Below are 13,669 nucleotides of genomic sequence, written 5' to 3'. Positions count from 1 at the left end.
TCCTTACAGCTGTCCCTTGTGAGCTGGTATAAGCCAACTCCAGCACACCACTACTTTCAAGTATAATTTTGAAGAGGTATTTTTCAGTAAAACCTCATCTGAGGATACTGTTTACCATGAGGTTAAAGAAGAGCAAGCCAAGGGAAACTGAGTTCCTGGAACTTTGGAAACCTTTTGATTTCTCACTAAATTACTCAGAAATTAACCCATTTATGCAGCTATGAAAACAATATACTTTCTATGCAGTTTTAATAGTTGAGAAAGTTTTTGTGGCATGAAAACTTGGGAAGCAAGAAGTTAGTCTAAGACATAATTTAATCAGAAAATTCAAGACACATTTCATGTAATTTCATTTATTAAAGAATAAAACTAGAACTTCCAGTATATTCTGTCCAACTATGAAATGCATTTAAAATTTTTAGAAAGAGCAATTCCAACTTTAAAAAAAAGAAAAACTGCTGGACAGTTAAAATACTCTTGTTATCAGATTTTGTTTAAAAAAAATGAAGCAAGGTTATATAGTGAGAGTAGAGAAAGCAAAAGGAAGTGAAATCACCCATGACAATCTGTCATATTAGCGATTATGCATTTCAACATCTGCAACTGAAGTCACAGAAGTCAAAAAATAAAAACAAAAAGACTCCCAAGGACCACAGACTACCTGATGATGTTGCTATAATGTTTAGCCCTCTGTTAATTTCACATAAAAAATAAATTAAGTATAAATAAGGAGGTGAGGGGGCTGGTGTGTGGTCAAGTGCGTTAACAGGTATGTACTCAGAGGGGGCTTGAGAATGAGGCCAAATGCCTTTTGTTGCCCATACTTGCTACACAAAACTCTCCTCCATGTTGCTGCAGAGTAAGAAAGAGTCCACAAGCCGGGGCTGGACCAGCTGCTGGAAGTCAGAGTCCTGGAGGCCTTCAGGACAGACCCCAGCCAATCTACGCAGAGCAGCCTGAGGAGAAAACAGAAGAGATCAGACTGGGCCTTCAACTTCCCTGAGAGATGCATTTCAGTAAGTGGCTCATTTACCAGCCAACTTGAGCTGATCATCACCTTGACACCTTAGTGATATGGTCCTTTTTGTCACTTGGTCACCATAGCAACCTTATTACATAGTCACCTGATTTCAATGGTACCTTGATCACTAAAGGGGATGTCATCTGAAAATTTTCATGATCTTAATAGTCTTGCCATCTTGGTTTTTCAGTCATCTTAGGAAATTGATTGTTTTGAAGATCTGTCATTTTAAGGATTTGGTCAATTTAGTGACACATTTAAGTTCAAGATTTATCTTAGAGACTGGAACTGCCAGAAGCATCAGTGGAATTATATTCTCACTTCCAGGTCTCTATAGAAACCTTAGAACAGCAAGGGCTATTCATTTATCCATAAATTCAGCAAGGTTCTGAGCAAAGCATTTTGGGATGGGAAGGAGGAGAGAGAGAGAGAAGAAGGAGGGTCATAAAGTTGAAGGAAATGGAATTTCTGCCACCAAGATGGGGATGAACAGGAAAGAGAAGTGCAGGCAGAATGAAACTACTGCCCAGGTCCCCATACACTGAGTGTTGCACTCTTCCCTGAGTACGCCATCTTGTTTTACATCCATGTGCCCTTGCTCAGATCTTTCCCATGATATGAAACCCCACCCCAACTGTTTTTTAGGTGTTTATTCCCACACCAGACTCTAAGCTCCTCAAGGATAGAGACTGTTTTATTTTTCTCTGTATCTACAAAGGTATGCTGAAAAAAAAAAACGAACAAACGTTGACTTCTACTGCTAGAGTAACCTGAAACTATAAACATGAGCTGTGTACCTACCTAGACCTCTTTGCCAGTTAGCTGAGGCCATGCATACTAAGTGACCAATGAATATTAATTCCTTCCATCTTTCTCAAGCCTGAACAGAGCAAGGAGCAAGGTGGGAGCTTAAGGATGCCCTTACCTTGGGAAACAAAGAGAGAGGGGACTATCCTGAGTGGCAGAAGAAGCAATGAAGGAGGAATGCCCACTCTTACTGAGTGTCTACATAGTATCTCATTTAATCCCCACAGGATACAGCAAGGTAAGTATCATGATATCCAATTTAGAAATAAGGAGACAGACTCAGAGAGCAAAAGTGGCCTTCCCAAGATCACACAGCAGCCCAACTCCAGGGCCCTCATACCTATACACACAGAGACAGGATGCTGCAAGCCCACAACACTAGGTTATAATGAGTTCAAGGCAAACATATAGCTCATTACCTAGACATGAGAAGTAATTTATTGCTGAGAAATCGCCAAGTTGGTGAAAAGAGAGGTTGGCTTAAGTTGTCTGTCGGACTAACAGAAACTGCCATGTCCAAGCTGGTTCAAGGAGAAGGGATATGCATCTCTGTTCACATGAGAAGCATCTTAGACACTGGTGGCAGGAAGGAGACTCCAGGAGACTGTCTCTAACTAGTGTGTCTTGCCTCTCCTGGGGTATGATTTCCCCAAGGGCTAAAAGGCTGAACTCCACTGCACTTTCTGATTCCTCTGGGCTCCAACTAGGAGAAATAACCTTACTGCCTTTGAGTTGTTACAGTAAAAATGGAACCAGGGATCTTCCACAGATATGAGAATATAAAACCATCGATGTATTTTACATCATCAAGCATAAAAATAAAGCAAAAGAGAGGGAAGAAAAAAAGAGAGACAAAGAAATAGATAGAAAATAAACCCATGAAAAGAGAAAATGTGAAAGAAGAAAATAATAGAGAGAAAAAAAAAAGAGACAGCATCAGAAAAACAGAATCAGAAGGAACTATTAAAAGAGAGAGGGCTTCCCTGGTGGTGCAGTGGTTAAGAATCCGCCTGCCAATGCAGGGGACACGGGTTCGAGCCCTGGTCCGGGAAGATCCCACATGCCGCGGAGCAACTAAGCCCATGCGCCACAACTACTGAGCCTGAGCTATAGAGCCCTCAAGCCACAACTACTGAGCCTGTGAGCCACAACTATTGAAGCCCATGTGCCTAGAGCCCATGCTGTGCAACAAGAGAAGCCAACGCACTGAGAAGCCCATTCACCAAAACGAAAAGTAGCCCCCTCTCGCTGCAACTAGAGAAAGCCCATGCACAGCAATGAAGACCCAATGCAGCCAAAAATTAATTAATTAATTAATTTAAAAAAAAAGAGAGAGAGAGATGAACTTGGGAAAGAAAAGAGACCAAGCATAACAGGGAGATCAAGAGAGAAAGAGATGGTATCAGAGAAAAAGAGAGCACACCCTGAGGGTGGGAGGATAATAGGAGAGAGACAGGAGGAGGTGAAGAGGTAGCAGAGATGGGGGAGAGGACTAAGGGGATAAAAAGAATGGGGGAGGGGAAAGATGGAGAGAGAAACATTGCTAAGGGAGGAGGCAACCTCTAGACAGAGAGAAAAGCAAAAGCAAAACACGAGAGAACTAGAAACAGACCCAAAAAACTACGAAGGCAAATAGATACCCTCCTCTCCCCAGGGTCCTCAGAAAGTGTGCAGGGTTCATCATGAACCCAAATGGTCTCAGAGCACCCCCTCCTCAGCACCCAGGAGCTCAAAGGATCCTTCACCCTTCTGAAGCCTTTTACTTGGCCTCCGCTTTCCTCAGAAGGTTAACAACCTTCCCAGCATCTCATTCCCAGACAGTCTGAAAACACGCAAGAATTAAACAAGCCCCGTAGCCCACTGACAGCCGCTTCATTAAGGAAAAATCAATTCTGTTTGCAAGAGGCAATCCATGCTGTCACTTTTCCAGATGTGGGAGATGATAAATGAAATGTCCTCCCTTCACCTGAATAGAGTCTTTGAAACCGGGAAGAAGGCTTGGGGAGGGGCAGGAGAGGTAGCCTCCAACTCCATCCGCCAGGCCAGTCTCCAAGCAGCCCCCATCTCACCATCCAGGGGGCTGCACTCAAGTATGGAGCCCCTTCTGGGAGACAAATCACAAACACCCACCAACACTGGAGGCTGGGGGATGAGCAGACAAGTCCATCAGTCCCTCAGCCAGGCAAGGAACAGTCACCAAACCCAAGGTCCCATGGAGATACAAGAGCTGGAATAGGGACCCAGCCATAAGAAGGTTCCAGGGTAGAGGGGGAGAAATACAGATCCCCTCCCATGAGCCAAGGTAGCATGACTAGGGCCACAAGACATAAGGGGAGAAAGCATGGCTGGAAACAAGATGGTCAGGGCAAAAATTCAAGACATTCAGCATCAGGCAGGCCTGTGTGTGAATTCCAAAAGCCTCCCCTTATAAGACCTAAAACACAGGATAACACAACATGCTTCCTGCTGGGGAAAACAAAATCCGAGCAGGCAGGTCCAAGCAGCAGAGAACTCCCAGGAAGTCTCAAGGAGGAGGATTTTGATATGAGCCTTGAAGGCGGTGCTGGCAGAGCTATAGAGAGGACATCTGCTTGGGACAAGGGCCAAAGCACAGTGTCAGGGTGGTTCAGGGCATTCTGACCCGAGCTGGATAGGGCCTGGAAGCAGTGGACAGCCTTCAGACCCCAGGTGGGTCAGAGCCAGGCTGTGAAGGGTTAAGCATGTGGACAGTAGGCCATAGGGAACCAGGGAAGGGGTGCTCATGGAAAGCTCATGATTGTAAACTGTCATGAGGAAAATGAGGCCAGCAGCCACATGAAGGATGGATTCAGAAGGAAGGGGCTCTATTCAGCATCCAACAACCTGTCCACAAGGAGAAATGTAATCCCTTTACCACCAAACAGTCCTTCAAGTGATTGAAAATAGAGGCCAAGCCCTTCTGTGTGCTCTCCTTCAAACTAAGGATAAAAATGGAAAAGGACAAGCCCACGTGTCTGAAAGGAGCTTTATAGTTTCTCAACATTTTCTCAGGCCTATTCAGTGTCAGGCAGTTGCTGGCTGCCCAAGTTGTGAAGATAAGGTAGTTGGGGCCAATGATTATGTGTTTGCCAGGTATTAACTGTCTCCATTTACTCACTAGACCAGACAAAATTAAGGTCTGTGAACTTGCATGAAAAAAATTACATCTTTACATTCACTGCCCTCTAACCGAAACAGCCTTTCCTTCAGCTGTGTGTGAATGTAGCAACAGATCAAGATGTCTCAGCGATGCCTGTTACTTGTTCACCAATAGAAATCACAGACACTTTTGTAACTGAGCAGGACACTATGGGGCCTTCCTGGAACAGCATCCCCCTCCATACCTCCATGTCTGTAGAAAAACTTTAGTCTCCTAGGCTTCCCCAAGTTCCAAAGAGTACATTTAATCAGAGAAGTGAGAAAATGCAGAAAGAAAGGAAAACAGTCAAGCAAGACAAACTAATAAGAGTTTAGCCATTAAACAAAGTCAAGGACCTTTAGTTCCTCCTCAGGGGATATAGATAAAATTCTGAGCCATGTCTTTTGAACTCTTTTACAGGTACTGAAACCTCCACCAGGTGGAAGAAGTTAACTGTATGCTGCCCACATAGACCCCAGACCTGTTGGAACCAGAAGGTTGATGATGCTGACTCCTGATTTACCTCATCACCAACCAATCAGAAGGATGTCCATGAGCTGGTCACACACCCCACAACCCCCCTCCCTTACCCTGTCTTTAAGGAATTTTCCCTGAAAGGCTTCGGAGAGTTTGGGCCTTTTAAGCCCTATCTACCTGGACTCCTCACTTGGAAACCTGCAGTACCCACTGCACTTTCCTTCACCACAACCCGGTCTCAGTCGATTGGCTTTACTGTGCATGGGTAAGCAGACCCAAGTTTGGTTCAGTAAATTACAGTTTTTGGAGGTACCTTCAATATTATTTATGCTCATTGCTAGTGAAGACTTGAGGCTAGCTTTTATTTAAGGAGCTAATTTAAAAGTATATATATATATATTAACATATCGCCTGCTTTGATAGTCTAATAATTATTTTAATATGATGGTTTTCCTTTTAATTCTATATATTTTACTTTATACATTTAAAACCTAATACTGAGAAGGGGTCCATAAGCTTCTCCAGGTCACCCAAGGCACAAAAAAGGTGAAGGTTGTTCTGCATGTACCAGAATAAAAGACTCATCAGAGCTGAAATTTTTGTCTTTTTTCCCCCACATCTGTATCCCCAAAGCCCAGAAGAGCGCATGGCTCATAGAATCACTTAGCAAATATTTACTGAATAAAATTTACAGCACTTAGTGGCCTACCCAATGTCACACAGCTCATTAATGGTAAAACCAAGACAGGTGTGTCTGACTGTAATGCCTGCTGCTCCTACCACCATACAATGCCTGTCAGGAGCTCCCAGAAATGGGATGAGCTCAGTTAAAAAAAAAAAAAAAAAGGATGGGGTGAGAAGGGGCTTTATTGTGAAACAGCTTGAAAGACCTCTAGATCCATCCCTTCTCCTGCACAGTCTTTGAGGACAAATCAAAGATCTGGCACCCCCTTCTGGAAGTTAGAGGGCTTTTACAATGGGCTTCCCTGCTCCTGGATGCTTCCAGCTGCTCTGCTGTAGGATTTAATACAGCCCAGCAGGAAGGCTATAGACAAGTCATGTGTTCCCCATCTGGTGCTGCTGGTACTTTCATGGTGGACCCAAGCATCAAGAAGTTGGGTGGAGACCTCCCAGGATGTGCTAGCTTGGTTGGGGGTGAAGATCCTGGGGACTGGCCGAATAATCCTCTGTCCTGTTCTGTCCTGTCCTACTCCACAAAGGAGGAGGGAGCTACGAAGCTGGAAGAGAACCAATAGAGGGGCTCTATCTGAAGAGGAAAGGAGGCTTTCTAACAGTGTCCGCTTTGGAACAGGCAGAAGACATCTTACCCTAGCTACCACATGCTGCAAGCACCATAGCATCACCACCACCACCCAGCATCCTGCCAGCTGGGCCCCTCTGGTCTAGACCTGCTGTTAGATCCCCCAGGACCTCAAAGGTACTAAATGTGTGGTAATGGGGGTTCCCCAGGCCTCTGCCTTTCACATATATGACCTCATATAATTTTCTTCACAATCTTATGAATTAAGTGAAACAAGTATTACTCCTTTAAAGAGAAAAATGGAAATCCAGAATAAGTTGTCTGGCTTACCCAAGCCTGTCATGGCATAGCCTGTTCCCCTGGTCCCTGGTCTGCAACCCCAAAGCCCAGGAAGAAAGCTGGGGGAAGACTGGAAACTCACCAGGCAGGCCACCAGCACGGCATCACTGCTGTTCCTCTTGGAGGGTGAGCGACAGAGTTCAATGAGGCGGGACATACCTGCGTGAGACACGGGGAGACCCTCACACCCAGGTCGGGGTGGGCCTGGTCAGGCCTGACCCAGAGGTGCTCCCATCTCTCACACACAGTCCTCTGCACGGGGTCCTGTGGAGGAAGGTGGCTGCCAATCGGCAGGGAAGAGGGCTAAACCTCCCTGAGGAGCTTGTCGGGGAGACTTTCTGCTCCCTCAGGTGTGAATGGACCCTGGTCAGGGCCAGGATGAGCTGGAGCATCAAAACCAAAGCCCTAAGCACCAGAACATTGGCCAGGATGGAGTTCACCCACAGTGTGGAGGAATGAGCCACAGAAGATATTGCAGGTCTTCCTGAGAAAGAACTTCCCATGCAGGTTCTTCTGATTTTACCAGCTATAGTTAACATTTACATCTTTATCAGTGGAACTTCCTAGTACCTCTCCACCCCCAACTGCCCATTTGAGTCAGAAAATGTATTGTGGCTAAAATTATAGAAGACTACAGATTGAGTGCACTAATATTTCCTAAGCCTTTACAGAGGAAAGTGAAATAAATGACTTAGCTTTTCAACGCAAATTGACTTTTTCAAACTCTAACAATGGAAAAAAAAACTCATTATAAGATAGTAATGAAAGGTATGCAGACAGATTCTGTATGTATGTATTTATCCTCCATAAAGTCATTTTGGAGCCAGAACTCTCTGCCACCTCTTGCTGTCCTTCAAGTGCCTGGATGGTCGGCAACACTGCCATCTCCTGCCTCTACTTGGGTGCCCTGTCCTAGCCCTCCAGCCGAATAACTACTGGAGCCACAGCTGAAGAGTTACCTCCTTGTTACATTATTTGAACCACCCAGATAAGTGTGGGCTACTTCCTCTGTGTGCCAATTGTGCCACTGACATCCTTTGAGCATCGCTCTGTGATACTCGAGTGTAAATTTTTCTTTCCATATCCGCCACCTCCATTAGGCTATAGGCCGCTGTGGTTAGGACGCGGTTATAATCAGTGTTATATGCCCAGCGCTCAGAACAGAGCCTACCACAGAGTGAGTGCTTTGGAAACATTTGTTGGGTAAATAAGTGACTGACTGACTGACTGAATGAGTGATTTAATGAAAGAGTTAATGGTGGATAAATGACGTAATGAATGAGTTAATGAATGAATGAACAAAAGGATGAACTCATGAGTGAATGAATGTGTGGATAAGTAAACAAATGAGTACGCAAATAACTGAGTAAATGAATGAATGAGAAAAATGAATGAGTGAATGGGGTCCTTGTTAACAGGAAGCCTACAAGTGAGTCACTCTTCTGGCCAAATTAAACCTCTCTAGACTCCTCCTCTCTCTTGCTTCAGCCCCAGGGGAAAGGAGGCTAAGTTGGGGCTTCACCCTGGGCCCCCATGCCAGCATCTCCCAGCACAGTCGGCCCTGCTCTGAGTCCTCTGTCACCACCGCCATCATGAAATCAGGACTGCTCCCAGCCCCGGCGCCCCTCTCCGCCCCTGACAGAGCCAGTACCACTTACAACTCAGCCGCACGGCCTCCCGTGCCACATCTGGGTCTCGGCTGAGACGGGCCAGGGTCACTGCAGCCTTCTGCTGGACTCGCTCGCAGGCCGCCACCTCGGCGGGGGTCCCAGACCTTGGCTTCTCGGACAGCAGGCCCATGATAAGCTGCACCCCTGGGTGGAAAGCAATGAACAGTTGGTAGCTGCCCAAGCAGAGAGACTTCCTCTAGGGGCCTGCTGCATGGAGCTGCAGGCTCAAGCAAAGGCTGTCGGGATGACTCGGGGCTCTCAACCACAGGAGGAACTTGGACAAGTCCTCCTCTTCTTCTCCTTCTGCCCTGGGGGAGTCTCTGATTCCACCTACCAAGTCACTACGCCCCTGGAAGGGACATCTGGAGGATATCCTTTTAATTTCCTTTAAATGCTATTACTGAGCTTTTACTACATCCCTGATGCTGTGCTAAATACACAGTAAATGCACGAAGCCTAAAACCTCCCAATAGCCTCATAAACTAAGTACTATATAATAATTCACTTTGAGGCACAGAGAGAGGTGAAGTATCTTGCCCAGGGTCACACAGTAAGTAGCTGTAGAGCTGGTATCAGAACTCAGATAATCTGGTTACCCTCCATCACCTCTTCACCTCTGATGCTGGTTGCATCTGAGACAGGTCTAGAGGTAATGGGTACCCCTGGTGGGAAGTGACCCAAACCTAGACTGGATAACCACTAGATCAAATGTTTTAGAGGGGTATCATGTACTGGAAGAGAGTGGAGTAGTTGGACTGAGACATTTAGGCTTGAATTTGGTCAGCTGAGAACCTCTTCACCCTTCCCTGAAGCCAGATCTGTCCTCTGACTGGCCTACAAAACCACACCCACATCCACTCCCACGTCATGCCTTTGCCCATCTAATTCTTTCTGCAGGGGATGTCCTTTTGCCTCTCACTCTCCATCTAAATCATTCCCATCCTGCAGGTTGTAGTAAAAGTCCATCTTCTGTGGGAGGTATTCCTCAGCTGCCCCCGCCCACACCCTTCTTTCCTGCACAAAGTGGCACTTGCCAGCTTAGAAATTCAACCAAATATGGCCCACAGGTGTATTTTTGCTTTTTTTCTTGCCTTACACAGTGTCTAATTTTTTAAGAAGTTTTTGCTAATATGCAAATTGGGAGATTCCATAAAAATCCAGATTTCTGACATCTGAAAAATTACTTCCTGCTCTGAGAACACTGGGCCCACATTTCTGCATAACAACAATTTGCTGAAGCTTATTATAAGCTTACTCTTTTAAATGAGATTGATCCAGTCCATGTTGAGCCCACGTCATCCATTTATATCACCTGTGTGGGTCCTGCAGGCATCTAAGTTTGCAACCTGTAACTTAGACCATAGAATCCGAAGGGTCCTTAGAGTTCTTCTAGCCCAACCCCTGCCTCTCTCCCCCATTTCACAGACGAGTACCTGAGGTGTGGAGAGAGGAAGTGACTTCTCAAGTTCACATAGGAGTCACTTCCAGGCCAGTACCTCAGTCATGTGCCTCTCCAAATCTTACTTGAACCAGATGCAGTTTCTAAGCCTCCTAGATCCCAGTTCAGGGGGCAGTGAGTAACTTAGTTGTGGACCCTGAGGTTATTCAGTCCTGAGGAGGGGCCATTTCTCTCTCTGGTGAGCTGTGTAAGTGCCCCATTTCTCCCTCCTACAGCCTCAGGGAATGCTGCAGGCCCTGCCTTTCTTAGCCCCTATTGGCTCTGCCACCACAAATTCTGATCCTGGGGCAAGGGGCTTCTCTCCAAACCCCCTCCTTGGCCACTGAATGGAACACGGTCTTCTGGCTTCTTATGCCCACAATGTCCCTAAGACAAAGTCATAGCTATTAATGTCCTGAGTATATATGGCATGGCCTATAGGGACATAAACAGGGGGCACCAAAATGACAACTGCAGGAAGTGCCACAAGATTAAGAAACTTTACTAATTCCTCCAGGTCAAGGTTCCTATAAAGAAGCCATTTTCCAAATCCCAGCTTTGTTCCTAGAGTCTGACAAAAAATAGTTTCTCATATACGACCAGGTGAGCACCATGGGGGCAAGGATTTTTTTCCACTTCCTGAATGGGTATATCCAAAGTATTCAGAATAGTGCTTAGCTCAAATATTTGGGAATGAATGAATGTGAATGTATTCATGTTAGAAGCCTTATAAATGTATAAAAAACAAAATTCCCTTTATTTATTTATTTATTTATTATTATTTTTTTTCAGTGAAAACTGCTGGTGTTTTTATTTTGCATTTTACTTCATTTTACAGTTGACCCTTGAACAGCACAGTGTTAGGGCACTGACCCTCAAAGTTCCCTTTAAATGTATACCTTATAAGTCTTATCTAGAAAAAGATAAGATGCAATGAAATTGGGGCTGCCTACAAAATCCAGAATGTGTTTCCTAAGTTCTGGCCAGGCTCAGTGCCACAAAAGTTGCCTGAGAGTTGTGGGCAGTTACAGCTTAGAGACCAGGTCCCAAAGCCATGTTCCCTCCTCAACGTTCTCTCCAGCTCAGCCCCAGCCCCTGAGGGAGAAATAAAACTAGCTGAAAGGGCAATACTGATGCCACTGGATTGACAAATAACAGCTTGGACTGCCCTGGCCTGCCTCCCAGTGTAAGGGTGACCAGTGGTCCGAGTTTCTGACCTTCCAGTATGGCCCATTCATCCAGCTCCCCACCACCAACACTCACACACAGTTTAGGGCAGGACAGAGACAAAATCACCAGGCTTCAGGACAAAGCATGTCAGAGTCTCAAGCATGCTTATGGGAGGACTTCCTTTCAAAGCACAATGAGGCTTGCCCTGTCCAGACCAAGGAGTCCTACTGTCTTCCAGTGATCCCTGGCTGAATCACCCCCACTGCTGGTCCCTCAAATCCTGACCCACTTTGGTAAATAGCTTCTTCATCAAACTCTCTTCATTTAAACCCTATGAGACGGCCACTGTTTCCTGAAAGAGCAGGTACACATAGCACAGAGCTCATTCTGTGCCTGACACTCTTCTAACATGCTTTATATTAATCCCCGCATCATCCCTGTGAGGTAGATATTACTATTGTTCCCATTTTGCAGATGGAAGAATGGAGGTCACAAAACTAGTACATAACAGAGCCAGGATTCAAGCCCAGGCAATCGTTTCCAATCTTCACAGTCTCAACCACTATGCCCTCCTTCCTCTGCTGCATTACTTTACTGCAGATGTCACGCTTTTGTCATGTTATCACTTTTGTCCAGTTGGGGTCTCCTTCTAGACTGTGTGAGATACTCTAGAACAAAGGCAAGGACTTAACTTACCTCTGTGTTCTCACTGTCCAGCACAATGCCAAGAACCTAGTAGGTCTCAATAACTTTACTGAATGAGCCAGTCAATAGCACTTTGTAAACCATAAAATCCTCCACAGATGCCAATGGATACTCCAATCCCAAATCCATTGGCCTATGGAGACACACTCCCACTGACCATTTGAACTACAGGCTCTGGGTGCTGAAGGAACAGGCCACAAAAGACACCCCTTCAGCTTCTCAGCCACAGCAGCTCAACGAAGTTTCTCATTATTAGCTCAATCACATAAAATTAACACAAAATGATGCCTTTCAATTAGTAATAGAGCAATGGGGGATGGGGGATGTGTACATGTGTTAAAACAGCGGGGCAACCAGAGAGAAGGGGCTTAACAGGCGCAGAGGCAGCTGCCTAGGCTCCCAGCACACTCCTCCTCATTAACATCTCTTGGTTTCCAACTGGTTGCTAATTGCTCTCCTATTTCTCAGTCACAGGAAGCCCTCACCACTTTGTTCCCAGCTGCAAGGCAGCCAGCTGACCTGCCCTCCAGTGGAGACCTCTTAGATCGGCTTCCGGGCCACCTCACCCGAACCTTGGTGACACTCTCCGCATGAGGTAGGAGTCGGGGAGCAAGAGGAAAAAGATGCTCTCAGGTGAGGCATCAAGGGATGCAGCTGCCCTGACCTGATCCCCCACCCTTCGGCTTTCTACTGTGTCCAAACCCAATATGATGAGAATGATTTAAAGTTGGAGTGCATCCTTTGTAGGAATAGATTTTTACTTCTGGATCATAATGAAATCTGTCTTCCCTTCACCACCCTAACTGAAATAGCCAACTGCCACCCTCCTACCTTGGGTTTACCTTATCTTCTTCCCTGCTTTACTTTCTGCATCTGATGTTCTCTTCTTTTGTTCCGTGTCTGCCTCCCACTAGATTGAAGGCCCGTGGAAGCAAGAAAACACTTACATGTTGGCCCACTTGCCCACATAAGCACACATTCACGTGCTCCTGCAAGTGTGGAGACCCACATGCACAAATACATAGGCCTTCACACAAACACAAAGGCACAAGGTCCCACAGAGCCACATAACCTGTACAGCATGCACACCACTGAAAAGACGTACCGTTCTCCTGAATGATGTCAGAGGCACACTGCTCTAGGACAGACATGTTTGCCAAGATGGTCACAATCTGGAAAAGAGGATTGAGAAGCTAAGAAAATGGGAACACCTGTGCTGACAGGTGAGCCAGGAGCTACAAAGCTTCCCCTTAGCCTGTGACTCCTTATGGTCCACCTGGCCCATCCTTCCGTGGTACTTTCTTCCATCCTCATGGGCTTCTGCCACTCAGATGTGTTTCCCCAGTGACTGATGCCCATTCTTCAGCATGTGGCTCTGGGATGGCCCCCAGGGTCCACAGGACACTGCAGGTGAGAACAGGGTCACCTGAGTGAAGATGGAGCCTCTATCATCTTTCTGCAGGGTCCCTTGGCCCCAGGCCCTGAAATGCATACAGAACTGGCAGATTTCTGGCTAACCCCTGCCCTGGATTGGGTTCCCTCCAATCCCAGCTTCTTGCCCTGATACTGAACCCCACCTACTTTCAACCCGAAATGAATGGAGACTAAGGTTAAGATAGAGATC

At 46.0% G+C, this 13,669-nt stretch overlaps 1 protein-coding gene across 3 annotated transcripts in view; it reads right to left on the bottom strand.

The window, feature by feature from the left end:
- Nucleotides 1–417: 417 nt before the first annotated feature.
- Nucleotides 418–13,669, bottom strand: part of INSC (INSC spindle orientation adaptor protein) — a 126,202-nt gene continuing 112,950 nt past the window's right edge. For 2 of the 3 annotated variants that reach the window (XM_082628670.1, XM_082628671.1), the window contains exons 10-14: nucleotides 13,151–13,217; nucleotides 8,721–8,876; nucleotides 7,145–7,221; nucleotides 6,172–6,284; nucleotides 418–956 (exon numbers count right to left, since the gene is read on the bottom strand). In XM_082628670.1, coding sequence (XP_082484796.1) covers nucleotides 716–956; nucleotides 6,172–6,284; nucleotides 7,145–7,221; nucleotides 8,721–8,876; nucleotides 13,151–13,217 — 654 coding nt within the window. In that variant the 3' untranslated portion in view covers nucleotides 418–715. The remainder of the gene's footprint in view (nucleotides 957–6,171; nucleotides 6,285–7,144; nucleotides 7,222–8,720; nucleotides 8,877–13,150; nucleotides 13,218–13,669) is intronic. The other variant, XM_082628672.1, reaches the window with a different exon arrangement.

The sequence above is a fragment of the Mesoplodon mirus genome (assembly GCF_964341445.2).
Source record: "Mesoplodon mirus genome assembly, chromosome: 7".
In the NCBI taxonomy this organism is placed as follows: Eukaryota; Metazoa; Chordata; class Mammalia; order Artiodactyla; family Ziphiidae; genus Mesoplodon; species Mesoplodon mirus.
The sequence above is the reverse complement of the archived record's forward strand: the minus strand, read 5'-3'. Positions and strand labels throughout refer to the sequence as shown.